The sequence below is a fragment of the Muntiacus reevesi genome, chromosome 5 (genome assembly GCF_963930625.1).
Source record: "Muntiacus reevesi chromosome 5, mMunRee1.1, whole genome shotgun sequence".
Taxonomy (NCBI): Eukaryota; Metazoa; Chordata; class Mammalia; order Artiodactyla; family Cervidae; genus Muntiacus; species Muntiacus reevesi.
The window spans coordinates 27,212,571-27,231,853 of NC_089253.1; the positions used below are offsets into that span (position 1 = coordinate 27,212,571).

A 19,283-nucleotide genomic window follows, 5' to 3' on the forward strand; every position below is an offset into this window, starting at 1 on the left:
AGAGAGGTCCAAGCTCAATATAAGAGTCTTTAAAATCAGAGACCCTGGGGACTTCCCTGGTGGTCCAGTGGTTGAGAATCTACCTTGCAACGCAGGGGACGTGGGTTCGATCCCTGGGTTGGGGAACTGATCCCACGTGCCACAGAGCAACTAAGCCCATGAGCCAAAGTAGAGAAGCCTGTGTGCTGCAGTGAATACCCAGCACAGCCAAAAAAAAAAAAAAAATCAGAGACCTTTCCCAACCGCAGTCAGAGACATGAGGACAGTAGAAGAGGCAGGAGAGATGAAATATGAGAGGGTCTTGACCTACCAGGCTCTTCCCCAGACACCTGGGTGGCCTCACCTCTGCCAAGTTATTACGGAAATGCTGCCTTTCTCAGGCGGGACCTCCATGGCCACTCTTTCAGAGAGAAACCACCAGCCCACCCCAGCCCAGCAGTACTGCCCCTGCCCTGGATAAGTATTTTATGTAACTTATTTCTCAGCACGTACCACCATCTAACCTATCCCTTGATGTTCAAACATTCGAGTCTCTGAGTTCAGAGATTGAAAGGGAACCGACAGCAAGGTATAATACCTTATCCGAATCTAACTGGTTCCTGAGTTTTGGAGGACATGCAGGAAGAGTTCCTAGACCAAAGGATTCATTAAAAAATTTTTACCCAAATCTATTCAGTTCCTGAGTTCTTAAAGGGAAAGTTAAGGCAGTGTGATACTGAATAGTACAATACTTCGTTTACAACTTACTAATTTTCTTATTCATTTTCTGTACTCTCCCACTAGACTATAAGCTCCATCCAGGAGACCAGGCGTGCCTGCCTGCTTTATTCTCTGCTATCACCCCCAGCACTTAGGATAGCACCAAGCACGCAAAAGGCACCCAGATATTTGCTGAATGAATTAATATTTGAAAATGTAGGAGTAACTGAGGTTACCAGGGTAAAGCACGTACAGGTGACAAAAGGGACTGTAAACAGCACAAGGGACCTCCCTTCGGGAGGAAGGGATTGGAGAAAGCAAAGAAACAGGCACGGTGCAGACACAGAGGGAGCATGAGGGAGAGTAAGCACCTCACAAGCTCAGAGGGAGGCACAGCTTCTAGGAGCAGCGGTCAGCAGAGCCGACGCCATGGGCTGTCCAGAGCACGTCACAGAAGAACAGTGGAAACCTTGGGGGAACCAGTTGTTGACCTGGACACGGCAGCCAGATCATAAAGGGTTAAAGAGTGAGAACAACAGAGGACGAGATGGCTGGATGGCATCACGAACTCAATGAACAGAAGTCTGAGCAAAGTCTGGGAGATGGTGAAGGGCAGGAAAGCCAGGCGTGCTGCAGTCCATAGGGACGCAGAGTCAGACGCGACTTAGAGAATGAACAACAACAAAGAGTGCACACGCAGGAAGGCAGTGAAAAGAATGGAAAGATGTTCTAAGAAGGTTTAACAAAGCAAAGGAGACAGGAGCGGTTCCAGGAGAAAGGGGTGTGTTTTGCTCAGCTTCGCCTGGTTTCCTTAAAGATAAGTGACGCCCTGAGGGTGGGGGACTGGGTCTTGATCACAGGTGCACCCTTGGGACCTAGAACAGAGACCGGTGCAGAGCAGCCTGGAGTAAAGGTTCCCTGCAGGCTGGACGGTGGGGTAAAAGGCTAAGAGGAGGCCCTGGAGAAGGTAAGAGCCTGCGTCAGAGGCAGCCTTGAGGGAAACAGTCAGCTGTGTTCAGACACAGAAACGGAGGAAGAAAGAGGAGAGGAGAGGAGAAAGAGGAGTTTGTGCTGAGTGGCTTCCGTGAGGCCAATGAAGCTGGAGGAAAGCGCCACCTGCTCAGAGCAAGGGGGCAAGATTCACCATGGAGTCCTGGGAAGGAATGCATGAAACGAATACCATCCGGAAGTGGGTGGTGGTGGTTCGGTCGCTCAGTCGTGTCTGACTCTTGCGACCCCATGGACTGTAGCCCATCAGGCTCCTCTGTCCATGGGATTTCCCAGCTAAAAATACTGGAGTGGGTTGTCATTTTCTACTCCAGGGGATCTTCCTGTCCCAGGGATTGAACCTGCATCTCCTACATTGCAAGCAGATTCTTTACCACTGAGCCACCAAGAACCAGGGGGGTGGGGAGGTCAATAAGAAATGAGTAAAAGGATGAGCAAATTCTGACAGACACAACAGAACCCAATTCAGGCTCCCAGATGCCACACAGGGCGCCGACCACTCACAGAGGAGCTGGCACGTGCTCCAGCCATCACTTACTCGAGGTGGGCTTGGACCATCGCAGGTCAACCTTGGCGAGGTCCTCCAGTTCCTGCTGAGCCTGGGTGGAAGACACGGAGAGGATGCGGACAGACTGATAGGCAGCCGTGTTCGACAGCTCGCCTGTGGCATTAAATACCTGGAAAAGAAGCAGGGATGTCATTTCTTCCGCCAACCAAGTGGATGGTTGATGCTGCTGCTGCCCCCTCATAAATGCTACCGCACCCACCCACCCCACCCCCGCCTGCAGCTCCTTCTGCGCCTTCAGGATACAGAAACCGAATGCATAATCGAAACGGATGATGGGCTGGTCCAGATCGCCTGGATCTACTTTGACCCACAGACACTATGATAAGTCATATCCTCAAAGAAGGTGGGAACACCATGACATCTGCAATCTCAAGGACAAGTCTGTATTGGATGAGAGGAGCTGTGGATGGGTTTGGGCTGAAAAAAGGTCAATACCTTGAAAGTAAAATACTTCTATTCAAGAAAAGTATCCATTAAAGCCATGGCATTATCTTCTTTGAAAAAAAAAATGAACCCAAAAAGGCCATGGAGAGGTAGGTTTATGTAATCCATACCCCATAAACGGATGTGTATTAAAAAGAAACACAATTGAGAAACAATTTTTGAAAGCCTGAAACATCCTAAAATCAGCCTCAAAACACTTATCTTCTCATCTCAGTCCTGGAAAATTGCCCAAGAAAAGCACAGCAGGCCCAGAAGCTTGGAAGGTGGGGTTCAGGGTGATTGCTGAGATCAGCCCCAAGAAACCAGACAAAGAGAAGAGTCTATCCAAAGGCACATCACTTTTTCCCAAACCACTGGATGAAACCTCACCAGCTGCCAAGAATGTGACAGGACTGGCTTAGGGTTCCTCTGGACATGAATCTGTGTGCTACACCTAAGGGTTTCTTTGTTAACCTATCAAGCATCTTTCCTCTCAGGGCTCACACTTAAGTGCTATTTCCTTCAATCCTGATCGCTGAGTAGGCATGTTTTTATTTTTTTTTTAAATGGGGTGGAGGAGGATGAATTGGGAGAGTAGCATTTACACTACCATGTATAAAACAGGTACCTGGTGGGAAGCTGCTGTCCGGCACGGGGCGCTTAGCTCGGTGCTCTGTGATGGCCTAGACGGGTGGATGGCAGAGGCAGCCTCAAAAGGGAGGGGATGTAAGTATACTTACAGGCGATTCTCCTTTTGCAACGGCAGACACAACATTTAAAGCAATTATCCTCCAATTAAAAATTTTTTTAAAAAATAAAAAAGAATGTGTCATAAAAATATTGCTTTGCTTTTTAATGAGTGTTTGTTACTAGTCTCCTGTCCGCCCCTCTGGACAGTCTGGTCGTCCCAAAACAAAGGCCTAATAGGAGCCTCAAGAAGGCCAGTTATCATTGGCCTCAGGGAACCAGAGCTCCAGCTGAGACAGGACTGTGGAGGCCGCGGGAGGCCAGGCCGCTCTCCATTGGCCGCTGGCCACGGGGTGTGCAGCTGGCTCGCCTTCCCTCCCACCCACCGCAGAGAATACAGCTGGCCCTGCAGCCCAGCGGGCAGGAGCAGCCGCAGTGCCCCCACAGAGCATGTCATTGAGATGCGCTGCCCCTGGAATCGCCTTTCGACTTGCCACGGAGCCTGCTGTGGCCAATAAGCCGGCCAGATGCAAAGGCAATGGCCCTTCGGTCCCAGCGGGAGCCGCGGCTTGTAGCGCTCCCTGGGTGACGTGGCTCCGGGCTGCCAGGGTTACGGGGCTTCTGCACACGGTCTTAGGAAAATTCCACAGGAAGTCCAGGCTTGCTCGCTGGATCTTGCCTGGCAAGCTGCATGCAGAATAAACACTGAAGACGAAGAACAGGCTAATGCACTCAGTATATCTTGGCAGGGAAGTTATTTTTCAGCGGCAAGTACCTGTAAAAAGTCACCTCCCTTGAAATTCAGTTCAGCACCGAGCGCTAAGGATCCTATGCTGCTTCCATGGAAACGGAGGATGAAACTGCTTTCGCTCCCTCCACCCACACCAGCTTCCGCACCGACGGGGAACTTCAGGGCCAGCTCGGGAGGTGGCGCGGTGACCCGTTGCTAACACTCCAGAGAACGGCAAGGCCAGCTGAACAGGGGGAGGGGGTGGCATCGTCCCCTATTGTTACCAGCACACACGGAACTGAATCCAAAGCTCTGGCTGGAAAACTTCCATTTTCAAACTCACATGTGTGCAGTATTTCAAGCCAAAACTCAAAAGCCACAGAAAGTGTTAGCAAAAAATGGGGGTGGGGAGAATTCTTGCTGGACCTGATGACAATTACTTCTGAAATGGGTATCCTTTCCCAGGATCACCAGCCTTTTAAAAAAAGAAAAAGAAAAAAACTTTGTATTTTGTATTGGGGTATAGCTGATTAAGGAACAATGTTGTGATAGCTTCAGGTGACTAGAGCGAAGGGACTCAACCATGCATATACATGTATCCATTCTCCCCCAGACTCCTCTCCCATCCAGGCAGCCTCCTAACACTGAGCAGAGAGTTCCCTGTGCTTACAGTAGGTCTCACCAAGCCATCTTTTGATGGAAGCATTTCCTCGGGGATATTGGCAGCAAACTTAGGAATAAAGAGATTTCAGGAAGATTTTCATTTAAATGACACTTGGTTTCCCTGCTGATGAAAGGGGAAGCCTTCCTCCATCTGCTGAGATCAAATTTCATCTCATCAAACACCTCGGTGTAATTATTTTCCTACCAAGTATTGAAATGAGGATGTAAATGAAGACCAAGGTATTTGAAGTCATTAAGGCTGCAGCGATGGGGAGAGCCCTCCACCTCTCTGGGGACCCACGGTTCACCATCAAAGCAGCTGCTCGCCAGTGTTCATTTTGTAACCTTTACACCACATTCTTGAATTAATGAAGAAACGTCAAGAATCTATTTCCTCAGAGAGTCGTGGCATGGGGTCTGCACAGGGGAGCAAGGCACACGTGTGTGTGTGTGGGTGTGTGGTGTGTGCTCAGTCGCTCGGTTGTGTCTGAAGGGCAGTGATGGACTGTGTAATTATCGTGTATAATAATAGTTTACAAAATAATACCAGCTTTTGAAGTGAGGGTGTCAGTCACTCAGTCACGTCTAACTCTTTGCGGCCCCGTGGACTGGTAGCCCACACCAGGTTCCCCTGTCCCTGGGGTTTCCTAGGTAGGAACACTGGAGTGGGTTGCTCCCTTCTCCAGGAGATCCTTCCGACCTAGGGACTGAATCCGTGTCTCCTACTTGGCAGGCGGGTTCTTTACCATGAAGCCACCAGAGAAGCGCCACCTTACCTTCTACCACATTACAACACGGCAGATTTAAAGATGAGAGAATAACTATAAATAAGCCAGTCATCATACCTCCTGGGAATCTTTCATTGTACTATGGCACCAGCCCTTCTCTTCTGGATTTTAATTTCCCAATTTGTAGAGCAGGAATGTGGGGACTGCTGAGATATGGAAAACCGGGTTTCCCATCGAACACTGGCCATCTTCCTCTGAGCCTAACTAGAAATAGCCAAGTCTTAAGATGTACCCTGACTTAGAAGGTGACAGATGAGCATTTAGACTTTCCTCCATTTATAAACATCTCACTCGGTGTTATAAATAACACTCGATTTTAAAATTCCACTTTACCCTAACAACAAGATGGGCACACAATCTGCCATTTCCTTCATTTGACTGTGAAGAGTGGTTGGTTATACTGGAAATTTTGTCTCCCCAGAAATGTCACATGGAGGGAGAGAAGGGGAAAGAGAGAGGCACTGTGTGTGTGTGTGTGTGTGTGTGTGTGTGTGCACGCGTGTGTGTTGGGAGTCTTCAGGGGAAGGGAGGAAAATGCATAAAGGAGGAGTCATGTCAAGCATCTTTATGATCCAAAAACAAAGTTCTACAGAGTGTTAAGAGACTAGAAAATTTGGCTTTTGGTACTGTCAGCACCTAAAATGCTGTCTTGCAGACTAAGTGCGTGATTTTAAAACAAACAAAATTAACACTTGGCTTTTTCAGATGGAATCTTTTTTCTATTTTCCTGTATCTCAGAGCTTGTAGCCTTAGTTTGATATAGAAGATGCTTAAGAGTAAATTCCAGGCAGAAAAAATGTGTTCAGTCTTAACAATCAAACTGTGACTTAGCTTGACAGAAAATGGGATGAGATCCCCTGGCACAGCGTGCAGTTGAGAACCTGACTGTGCAGATACAAACAGATCTGGTCCATGCCTCTCTGTGCAAACAGGGAACTGCAATTAAAGCATTAAGGAAAATACTGTTTTCCTTAATGAGTTAACAGCAATCCCACTTCTACATAAAACCATGCTTTCTATCAAGAGATGAAACTTTAATTTTGCTTCTATTCGCTGATCTTAAAATGGAGTCCAGTTAAGTCCAATTTAATAAACATTTAAACTAAAAAGGTTTCCATATATTTAAGCAGGGTAGAAAGCAAGACTAAGTAAAATATTGGTTAGGAAGACATAAATGCAAGAATTTAGATTTTTAAATTAGAAAACTAATAATGAAAGGAAATAGATATGTCCAAAGTAGAATATTTTTAAAAGCATTAATTATTAACTGGTTTTTTTTAAAAATGAAGCCAGAAGGGGCAGAAGCTACAGAAGCAAAACAAGAGATCTTAAATATGTGTAAGGGCTCAATTTTGCACATTTTTTTAAAAGATTAATTGAGATCATAGTCTAGTTGTAGAGTTTTTTTAAAACTCAAACTTAAATATCCCTCAAAAATGAAGAAGTAGATAATGAAAAAAAAGCAAGAGAATAAAAATCAACTTGAGGAACTGAGTTATAGAGAAAGAGCTACTAGGGAAGATAATAATCTTTTCAAGATCTTAACCTATTAATGGAAACAAATATAAGTACAAGTCAAAGTATAAACATATTAGTTCTGATCCCTAATGCAAATTAAACTGTTTATTCCTAAGATTCTTATTTATATAATGTGCCTCTTTATTGTAAATTAAGCCTTTGATATATATTTAAGCTATCAGTTAAGTGAATATCAGTTTCTTGTTTTTATAACTTTGTCTTAAAAATTACAATTTTTTCATGCTCATTATAGAAAAATCAGATAATAAAGACAAGCAAAGAAAATCAACCCTAACTTCAAATGTGTCAAAGGACTTAATTCACATGAATTTCTCTGGAGGTCTGAAAGTGAGTAAAAAAAATATTTTCTAATCTCTCAGCAGTGTTTTAAGCTGATAAACTTTAAATATAACTATGAACTCGCTACTGTCCAGCCCTGATCCTAACATAAATGAAACAGCAATGGTTTCCCTTACTTTTATTTTTAAATCAGATAGCTTGCACTAAACAAAGGAAGGACAATTCTGAGGCCCCAAAGCAAAAACCCCATCCCACTCTATACAGAAATCCACTCCCTTTATTCTAGACTGTTTTTGTGTTCAATCAGAAAGCAGAGTTGTTTCCAGAAAGAAATCTCAGAGCCCCAAGGCTTCTGTTCTATCACTCTTGCTTTGCTAGAGTACCAGTAAACAATAAAGAAGCTTGCTTCCTTGATGACTTTTTCAATGTCCTTTTCTTTAAAAATTGTTTTTTTTAATTTATGTTTGGCTGCACTGGGTCTTCATTGCTGTGCACGGGCTTTCTCTAGTTGTGGAGAGCAGGGACTAATCTCTAGTAGCGTGTATGTGGTGTGTGGGCTTATCACTGTGGTGGCCTCTCTTGAGAATGGGCTTTAGGGCAAGTGGCTAAAGTCAGTTGAGGCTCTTGAGACCTAGAGTATAAGCTCAATTGTTGTGGCTCACGGGCTTAGCTGCTCCACAGCATGTGGGATCTTCCCAGACCAGGGATCGAACTCACGGCCCCTGCATCAGCAGCAGATCCTCAACCACTGGACCACCAGGGAAGCCCTTTTGATGTCCTCTTTATCCTGCTTCACTTAAGAGACTCACTCATTACGTGTCAGACTCACTCACTGTTCTAATAGCAATGGAGGTAGGAACACTTCAAGTTGAGTTTCCTCACTGACAACATTTCGACAGGCTGGCATTCCCCCTGTTTGCACTTGGTTTCCTGTTTACTGAGTATGCCCATCCCTACCTGGGAGCCCCTACAGTGCTCTTCCTCCTGACCTTCTATCAGACTTAAACAGAGCCTAGTGAAACCTCTCTATAGCTACAATAAGGGAGAAAAAAATGCTAGTTTTCAAAATTGAAGAAAAAATTAATCTACAAGGCCAAGACTAAAACAGAGAAAAATTGACACTAACAAAAGAAATTCTTGGAGGAGACTTACATGTCCCAACTTTGAAACGTACTACAAAGCTACAGTAATTTAACCAGTATGGTACTGCCATAAGGAGAGATATATAGACCAACGGAATAAACTAAAAAGCCAAGAAATAAATCCTCATATACACAGCCAAATGAATTTCCGAAAAAAAGTGCCAAAATCATTCAGTAGGGGAAGAACTGTCTTTTCAACAATTGGTGCTGGGAGAACTGGATATCCACTAGCAAAAGATTGAAGTTAGACCCTCACCTTACACTATATATAAAAAAGTGATAAAAAAAGACTCAAAGACCTAAACTTAAGAGTTAAAACTAAAATATTCTCAGAAGAAACACTGGAAAAATCTTCATGCCACTTGACTTGGCAACAGTATCAAGAAGATGATACCAAAAGCATAAACAACAACAAAAGAAAACACAGATAAACTGATCTTCATAAAAATTGAGAACTTTTATGTATCAAAGGACACCCTCAAAAAATGAAATGACAAACCAGAGAATGAGACAAAATGTTTACAAATCATGCATCTGACAAGCAAGTAATACCTAAAAGATATAAATAATTGCTACAATTTAACAAAAAGCAACCCAATTCAAAAATGGGCAAAAGGGCTAAATAAACATTTTTCCAAATAAGACATACAAATGGCTAATAAGTACATGAAGTAATGCTCAACATCACTAGTAGTTAGAGAAATGCAAATCAAAACCATATTAGGATACCATTTCTTACCTACTAATGTGGCTATAATCAGAATGGAAACTAATACCTGTCAGTGAGGATGCAGTGCAATTAGAACCTTTGTGTATTGCTAGTAGGAATGTAAAATGGTACAGCCACTGTGGAAAATGGTTCGACGGGTCCTCAAAAGTTAAATATAGAACTAACCCAGCAATTCCACTCATAGGCATATATCCAAAAGAACTGAAAGCAGGAACTGAAACAGATTATCTGTAAATCAATGTTCATAGCATTGATTTAATATTGCTATGAACATCGCTCACAATAGCCAAAAGGTGGAAACTACCCAGGTGTTCATCCACAGGTGAATGGATAAACAAAATGTGGTCTATACAATGGAATACAATTCAGCCATAAAAAGGGACAAAAGTTTGATATATACTACATGCATGGACCTTGAAAGCATGATCCTTAGAAAGATAAGTCAGATACAGAAGAACAACTATTGTATGATTCCACTTCTAGGAGGTACCGAGAAGAGGCAAATTCAGAGAGAGAAAGCAAGACAGAGGTTACCAGTGGCAGGAGGAAGGAGAAAGGGGGATTTATTGTTTAATGGTTACGAAGTAAACATTAGAGATGGATGATAAAGTTCTGGGGACAGATAGTGGTGACTGCGTACACAAAGCATTGTGAATATATTTCATGCTGCTGAACTGTACACTTACCAACAGTTAAAATGATAAACATTATGTTATATTCATTTTAACCACAGTTTTTAAAAACATGTTTTAAAAGCAAAGTTTCATAAACACCAAGTGATTTGCTCTAAGCCATACAACTAGTAAGAGGCAAAGCCAACATTTAGTCTCAATTTTTAAATCTCCATGGCAACAAAAGACAGAGTGTGTTAGCCGCTCAGCATCAAAACAAAATCTAATTGTTTTGATCTCGTAGGTTGTCTCCAGAAGCTCATCTTCTAAGACCATTCAAAAAGAAGAGTAAGCTACATGGCCCTCGATTTGCTATTAAATCTCTGTTACCATCAGATACTGTCTAGCTTCTGCCTTTAGCCCAGGAAGGTGAGAAAGTAGCGCCCCTCACACTGACAGCATACTGGCCGTGACTAACAGAGCCAGATCTGGGGTCACATTCACATCCTGGCTCCACAGTTACGCTGTGACCTTAGGCAGGAGCCTAACCTCAGCTGGGCCAGAGTCCTCATCTGTGAGATATGCATGTCTTATAAGTATTCACCCTACAAAGTTGTTAAACTGAATTAATTAGCATATGCAGAGAAAGCACTTAGAACAGATCTTGGCTTCTACCTCCTTCTCCTCCTCACCCCTTTCCTCTTCCTTCTTTTTCTTCTTCATCATCAACATTATTATCACTGAGACTTTGAAAATTACCTGTAAAACTGTCATCTTCATGTTACTTTGCCCACTGCAAAGCCAGACGTCTCCAAACAAGACATCATGAACTCTCTGAGTGAAGTTTATCCTCCCAAGAGTCTGCTGTGCGATCACTTCATAAGGTCCACCAGGCTTCATGGGATCCAGTACCACCGTCCAGGTGTTAGAATCTGCTGAAATAATAACAAGGCTCCAAGGAATTAATGAACCAATCCACCAAAATGAAACTGAAGCCCAGAGTCATGCATCAGACTTATTTGTGGCAATTCCCCTCTTCTGTGATGAACTGGATCCAAAGCTATGAAAACCAGCCAAATTTTAGACATGTCAACAGAAATAACAAAAGCAGCAGCGTGGCTCTCTTTAATCTGTACCAATCCCTCCTTACTTTTAACTGAAGCATTTATAAGAAAAATAAATCGCTAAGTTATAATCCTAAGTGAGGACAGACAAAAATACAGATATTAAATGCAAGGGAGTTTAATACAAAAACGCAAGATGGAAATTCTTACTATACCATCGAACTGTCAAAATCAACATAATCATAATCTAATAGATTTACAGTGCCCCAAACTAACCTGTAACTATCCAATCAAATGTGAGCACAGGTTAGAGAAAACCACTCATCATCTGAAACTTACTTGATGGTACCATCCTTGTCATCAATACCCCCACCTCCTCCGCATGTTGGTCTTGGGGATTAAAAACACCAGTGGTTCTGGGCTCCTCTATCTATAGTTAAACAGGTGAGTGGATAAACTGACACAAAGAAGTAGTAGGAGGCAAATAAATGCATCTCTCTTTGAAGAAGATATTTGTACATGCCCAATTAATTATTTTCACAGAGTTATTTACCAGCCTTAATGTTTTCAGACTCAATTAAGGAGATGAAAAGCCATCCAAGGCCCTATTTCAGAAATTCATAGCATATTCCTTAGGAACCACCCCCCTACCACCTTCCCACCTCTCACCCACTCATACCACCACCACTGCCAACATCATACTCAGAAACTTAGGAAGAATATCTTCCAAGTGGCAAAATTATGCCTAGGAGAACCAAACCACACGAACAAAGTTGAAGAAGTGGAAGGAGAAAACAGATAAAATAGAGAGATGATCATTTTAAAAGAAATATTCTTGGCATAATGTTGAAGAATATGGACTGATTGATAATTTGTGCCCTTGAGATCAATGTCAATTCAAAGGGAAAGAATGGCAAGAACTGCAAATGAGGCATCCTAAGGTTATTGTTGTTGTTGTTGAGTCCACTAAGTCATGTCCGACTCTTTTGTGACCGCATGGACCTGCCAGGCTCCTATGTCCATGGAATCCTCCAGGCAAGGATACTGGAGTGGGTCGTCATTCCTTCTCATGCCATTCCTTCTCAGGGTATCTTCCTGATCCAGGGATTGAACCCACGTCTCCTGCTTGGCAGGAGGATTCTTTACCATCTGAGCCACCTGGGAAGCCGAGGTTATTGTACCAACCAGAAAAAAATATCAATTATAAAAATACTACAAAACAAAAATACTAGCCAAGTGCCTACTCTGTACCACAAGCTAAGGTCCTCCTAGTCAGTAACAGCTAAAGGGAGAAGTCCAGACACATGGCAGGAGATGGGTAAAGGATTACTCAGAGCCTGGGAGAAATATCCAAAACCCTTAGGCAACAGTGAAAGGGCTCACGGTCACCTCTCTTAGAAGCAGAGCCGACTGAGTCTGCCAATCCAACCCGTGAGAGGTCAACTGAGCCCAGGACTGAATGTCTGCTATTGTTTTTACACCGCCAATAGCCACAGACATCAACACATTAAATGTAGAATGCATCTAAAGCACAAAAACCTCTGTTTTGGAAACAGTGGGCAGCGAGCACAGATTGCACGCGGCACAGGTGTGAGGTGATCCGTATGGCGCTCTCGTCTGAGCAGGCAGACTCTCCAATCTGTCCCAACCACAGCCTTGCCAAGGTCTTCCCAGGCTTCTTATCGGAGCTCTGTCCTCCTGCCATCAACGTTACTCATTTGTGATAATGCGGTCAATCCCAGGAAAACCTAGGACAGGGCTATTTTTCGAGCCTTCTACTACGGTACATGCTATTCTGAGTCACTGCTATTAATTAGGTGTTTGCTGTTAGTCTCCATCCATGCAATATGGCTGGTGCGGAAAACCACCTTCACCAGAGCTTCTGGAAAGCTCTGCTGCCCAGCAATAAAAAGGCAAAAAAGGAAAGGGGGAGGAAGCTGGGCAAAGCACAGCACCACCCTGCTATCTCAGCCAGAGGAGGCACTCCCGCTAGAGCCCAGAGTGTCTGAAGAGAACCAGGCATCCAGATCTGCGCCTTGTCCTCCAAACCACTCCCCCTAGGAAACCTCTCAACTTCCTCACAGACCTTGAGAACTTCCTTCTGTTCTAGTCCCCAAGTTCTTCTAGTTTCTAGCTCTTTCCTCTTCCGCTTCATAAAAGAAAAACTCCGACACAATGAGGGTCAGGTAAAGTTAACAGCCACACAAGGCAGGAAAAACCAGCTCCAGCACAAAGAGGCTATTAATGGTCAAACTAACTCAGAAACAATCAGTTTAAAACAATGCAGATTTACCTCCATGGGCGGGAGAAGACTCATGAGAGTCCCTTGCACTTCAAGGAGATCAAACCGGTCAATCTTAAAGGAAATTAACCCTGAATATTCACTGGAAAGACTGATGCTGAAGCTGAAGCTCCAACGCTTTGGCCACCTGATGCCAAGAACTGACACACTGGAAAAGACCCTGATGCTGGGAAATACTGAAGGCAGGAGAAGAAGGGGGAGACAGAAGATGAGATGGTTGGATGACATCACTGGCTCAATGGACATGAGTTTGAGCAAACTCTGGGAGATGGTGAAGGACGGGGAAGTCTGGGATGCTGCAGTCCATGGGGTCACAGAGTCAGACATGACTTAGCGCCTGAACAACAAAGTGTATACAAAGGAGAGAAGCCCTTGTGAAGACTGTTTCTTCGACTGAAAGCAAGGGTGGGATGGTCCACAAGGAGCTGATTCGGCCTTGGCCCATCCATTTAGGACTGGCTGTTTAAAGTGGAGCTGACCATAGGCCAGTGAAGTCCAGTTGTAGATTTCAGAAACCACTGACCCACCAAGTCCATTAAGTTGAGTCCAAGTGATAAAACTGAGTGACCGACCACCAAGAGTTGAAGCTCACTATTCAGCCGGCGTTTTCTGACCCCAATGGGCTTTCTGAGCAACAGCTGTTCTGGGTCCTTCCTCTAGGCCCCCATCACTTGCCGTCTTGTAATATCTCTTACCAATCCAGGCCTGGGTTTCCATAAATGCTCATTTTTCCTGCAATCAAACATCTGCTTCCTCCATTCTTTCTTCTTCCATCCAGGAGGATACATATCCTTCCTTCATTGTGCCCACCATGTGCCAGGAGCATCACCAAGTAAGGGCAGAGAGCAAACTCCAGTGCCAGGTTATACTCACAAGAAAGCCATGCAAACTGACAGGGGTTCTGTGTTTTCCTGCCCAACCACTAGCATATCTGGTGGCCCACTTCTCACTGTCCCTCTTCTCTTCATTTTCCAGCCACGGGCATAAGAAAAGAACTCTCTCCATGTTTTCTCCATCCCCCAGACCAGCCCCCACCTCAAAATGGGAAGAATCAACAAATCAAAGGAAAAAAAAAAATGAAAATAATGGGTCTAGAGACATGATTAGTCATAAAGCACATCTTGCTTTTTTCCTCTTTGCCATTCACATCGGATGTTAATTATTTTTCAGGTTATTGTGCCAAATCTCAGCAGCTGAGAAGAGAAAAAGGAAAATTATCCAACAACTCTTTCCTTTCCAAGAGGAAAAACCTAGATCAGGAAGAAGCCCCCAGTCACTGTTCCCCCATAGAATCCTGGCACCCCACCAACCGAAGACAGGCTCACTGGTTTGTGGAAGTGACCTGGGGGTAAAGGAGGCCTTACTGCCCAAACTACCCCTTCCAGACCTGCATTATTCTGTATAAAGTTCACCTCTACCGCCACCATGAATGAAAAAAAAAAAAAAAAAGCTTAAATATTTTTCTATCAATAAAACTGTTCCTGTAAGTTGCTTAACCTATAGCCTGCTACGGCAGACACAGCCAAAGATGACCCCCAATAAGTCACACCCTTGCAGAGTTCCTCAAGTGCTGGTAGAATTCATGATTTGCTTCTAATCAACAGAAAATGGCAGAGGGGATTAGATGCCATCCTCATAATTAGGTTATGTTACCTGGAAAGGATGAAGGGGGTTTACAGGTATAATGAAAAATCCCTCATCAGTTGCCTTGAAGTTAACTCAAAGGGAGATTGTCCTGGGTGGGCCTGACCTAAAGAAGGTGAGCCCTTTAAGTAGGGTCTAGAGGTCAGAGATGTGAAGCTTCAGAGATGGGGCCATGAATTCTACAGGCACAAGGACAGGACTCTGCCAGCAACCTGACGGAGCCTGGAAGTTAATCATTCCCTAGTCGAGCCTCCAGATGAGAACTCGGTCTAGCCAGCACCTTGATTTCAACCTTCTGAAACTCTTGAGTAGAGAACCCAGCTAAACGATGGCCAAGTTTCAGATCTACAGAGATAGTAAAAGCACGTTGTTTTAAGTACCTAAGTTTGCGGTAACTTACTATGTGACGCAGAAAACTAGTGCAGGAGATTTCTGACTTTCTAAGAGGTTTAGGATTTTTGTGTTTTTCTGTTTTACCTCAATCATGATGACAAATTCAAGCAGATACACCTTCATTTTATCATCTGCAGGTACATCCCCCACATGTGTCCAAGTGAGAGGATACAGACTCTTTGCCCCAAGTTTACTCCTTGTGTCTGAAAGAAGCATTATGCGTCACCTGACGACATACCTCAAACAGGCCCAGAACCTTCCCATATTCCCAACCATCCCTCAGGTCTCAATTTCCCCAAAGCTCAAGTGTCAGTCTACTGGACAAAACCCTTTATGTCATTAAATTCCGCTTTGCTGTGGGCACTTAGGGGATTATAGGTAGTAAGTTAAATATTAACGAGATGGACAGAATGGCCAAATGAGGTCATCTGGCAGAAAATCCCAGGGTCGTCATCAGAATCTAAACAGAAGTCAACCCTTCAAAATGCCCCACAGCATCTCCTTTGAGACACATTTTCTTCACTGCCCAGTGAAATTTCCTACATGTCTAACTTTTTTATCCCAAATAACACTTTATCCATGTTGCTTCATGGGCAGGACAGAGCAATCTGTCCACTGAAGTTATTTTATGGATCTGTATAAACTATCATACCTTTCTTTTCTACCATGCCAGTGTGGAGAGCCTAACAAATAGAGCTACCCTCTTCCCGACCCCATCAATAACAACAATCTCTTTTTCTGTGAAATTCTCATCAATAGTCCATGAATCACTTGGTTCCCTTCAGTTGCTGCTATACATCCAAACTCCAAATGATGCATCACTTTCCAGGGATGCAATTGAAGCTGAACCTAAACTGCTAAATGGGAAAGGAAAGGATGGCATGAGCAAGTGAGTTCCTGGAGGCTGGACACTACTTACATTTTTCTTTGTATTCTCTAGGGTTTCCAGCTTATTATAAATAATAAGCCCTTAGTTGACATTTACAGAATTGAACTCAAGATAAGTGAACAGGTTCACTAAAGAAGGAGAGGGGCTCATCTCCTAATTATCAGCTTTTATTTCTTCTTGTTACCACCTACTCTCCTGTGTTGTCTCTGGCCACTCCAAATATTGGTCCTACAGCAGCCATGAATGGGTAAAAAAACTAAAAATAATGCATAAGAACATTTTTAAGACTGAAATGCTACACATCATGTGCTTTCCCTGTTTCTACAGTAGTGTGCAATCTCTGTCTCCTAAGTATTAATTGGTAATGTTAATTATTAGCACCAAAGAAATCCTATTTCTTATTTTTAAACTGCATCAATTCTTGGGACATCCCTGGTGGTACAGCAGTTAAGACTCTGTGCTTCCAATGTGGGGGCAGGGGGGTTAGGGGGTGCGCAGGTTCAGTCCCTGGTTGGGGAACTAAGATCCCACAGTGCTGTGGGGCATGGTCAAAAAAATTTAAATAATTTTTTTAAAGAGTAAATAATTAAAATTAATTAAAAATAATCCTGACCCAGGGATCAAACCTGCATCTCCTGCATCTCCTGTACTGGCAGGCGGATTCTTTACCACTGAAGCACCTGGGAAGCCAAAACTTAATTAAGCTACATCAATACTTTAGATCTTTAAGTCAAGGTCATTGTACTGAGAGTACCACTACCTGTCCTCCACGTTGCTTATTTCTGAGATGACACAACAGAAAAAGAAAACACTACTAGTCTCCCAAATTCTTATTTTCAGTTGATCCTACAAGTCACCAATAGCATTTACATCTAACAGAGAGCACCTCCTCAATCAGCTTAAGTTTCCCTTTCAGCTCTCTGAATTTCACCTAATAAAGCTTCTTCTGCTTAAAAGCCTGGTTAAAACCCAAGAACCAGAAGCACTTACCTTGCATCTATGCCTAGTACTTAGTACATACTCTTTTTATGTTTGCTGAAAGAAATGAATTATTTTTTTATTTTTGGCTGTCCTGTGTCTTCGTTGCTGTGAGGGCTTTCTCTAGTTGTGACAAATGGGGGCTACTCTCCAGCTGCAGTGCGTGGGCTTCTCATTGTGGTGGCTTCTCTTGCTGCAGAGCGCAGGCTCTAGGGCACAGGCTCAAGAGTTGTGGTGTGCAGGCTTAGCTGCTCCATCACATGTGGGATCTCCTCTGCTCAGGGATTGAACCCGTGTCTCCTGCATCGACAGGCAATTCTTTATCAGAGCCACCAGGGAAGGCCCTGGAAATGAATTATTAAAAGTCTGCACCAGCGTCTGCATCACTCTGGATTGAATATTGGTCCTGTACATTGACAAAGCTAATCAGGTGATCTTTGTTTTCAGGGGCCAATAAAATTTCCAAGCTTCGCTGTCACATGTATATTCAAGTCTCTTCTCAAGCCACCAACCTCCACATTAACACCACCTGCCCCAGAGAAGCCTCCTCACCTGTCTGACTCTTGCCTCAACATCCCAGAGCTGTATAGAGACCTCCAGCTAAGGTGAAATAAACCAGCTCTCTACTTGACCCAGCCCTGAGCCCACCTTCCTGCATCCCGGAACTTCGAGCTCCTCCGCACACTACGTAATGCATCCTTATCTCTTCGAGGCAGAGACTCCTCTGTATGACCTCTCTGCTCATGAAGTCTGCTAACTGCTAATTCTCTCCTTGTTGAATATCCTCACAGTCACTATTTGGGGTCAGGCCTTCCCTGTCTATTGCCTGAATATCATAATAGCCTACTAACCTACCTCTCATTTCATCCATCTCCAATTCTTCTTCCCCAGTGGGGCCAGAGTAATCTTTCGAAAATACAGATCTGGTTGTGTTCTTTTGCTGCTTAAAAGCCATCTATCCAAAGTAGCATATATACTCCCTGGCAATGACAAACAAACCTCCCTACATTTTCAGCCTTATCTCCTGCCATCCACCATCAGTCACACACCCTAGTGGTCCAGACAAACAAACCTGCCTGTCCCGCCTCCAGTAACCCAGGCTCACTCACATCTCCATGCTTCTGCCTAGGTTTGTTCCCTCTATTTGGCTTGCCCTGCTCATCTTTCGAAACAAGCCTTGGTGGTGGTGGTGGTTTAGTCACTAAGTCACATGCAACTCTTGCGATCCCATGGACTGTAGCCTGCCAAGCTCCTCTATCCATGGGATTCTCCAATCAAGAATACTGGAGTGGATTGCTGTTTCCTTCTCTAGGGGATCTTCTTGACCCTGGATAGTTAAAGTTTACTATCCCTCCTAAGCACTCCCACAGCACTCTATACTTCCCCACTGTGGAATCACGCCTCACTGTAATTGATTATTATTTTTCTGTTTCCTCCCCTAACCTCCAAGCTTTTCTGTTTTGCTCATCACTGGATAACCAATACCTAACCCTGTATCTGACACCCAGTAGTGACTCAGTAAATACCTGAGTGACTGACTAAATAACATGATAATAATAATGACAGCAATAACAATGTTGTTGCTGTTTAGTCACTAGGTCATGTCTGACTCTTTGTGACCTCATGGACTGTAGCCTGCCAGGCTCCTCTGTGCATAGGATAACCTAGGCAAGGATACAGAAGCGGGTTGCCATTTCCTTCTCTGGGGATCTTCTTGACCCAAGGATCGAACCTGCATCTCTTGCAGTGGCAGGCAGATTCTTTACCACTGAGCCAGTGGGAAGCCCAGAAATAACAACAGCTAACACTTATTCAGTACTTATGCACCAGGCACTGTTCAAAGTACTTGATATGTGTTAATTCATTTAAACTTCAAAATAACTCTAAATATTATTTTTTATCACTGTTTTAAAATAAAGAAATTGTGACGCAGAAATGTTAAATAAAATGTCCAAGCGCATATAGACATTAAGAAAACAGTTAGGATCTGAATGGGAACGGTGAATCCCAGGGCTTAGGTTCTTAACCCTCTCTATGACGACCTCTCCTTTACACATGATTCAGTTCAAATGTCAAGTGACTTGGATGGATGATGGATGGATAACCTGAGCTGGACTATTAGCATTCATTTTCACATCATCCAGCA

The 19,283-nt window shown here is 43.8% G+C and overlaps 1 protein-coding gene across 6 annotated transcripts in view; it reads right to left on the bottom strand.

Moving 5' to 3' along the window:
• The window catches only part of SIAE (sialic acid acetylesterase), a 36,616-nt gene that overhangs the window by 12,610 nt on the left and 4,723 nt on the right, over positions 1-19,283 (bottom strand). For 4 of the 6 annotated variants that reach the window (XM_065936459.1, XM_065936457.1, XM_065936460.1 and 1 more), the window contains exons 3-4: positions 10,627-10,802; positions 2,246-2,384 (exon numbers count right to left, since the gene is read on the bottom strand). In XM_065936459.1, the coding sequence (XP_065792531.1) occupies positions 2,246-2,384; positions 10,627-10,802 (315 nt within the window). Of the gene's footprint in view, positions 1-2,245; positions 2,385-3,438; positions 3,680-10,626; positions 10,803-19,283 lie in introns of those variants that run through there. The other 2 variants (XM_065936462.1, XM_065936458.1) reach the window with 2 other exon arrangements.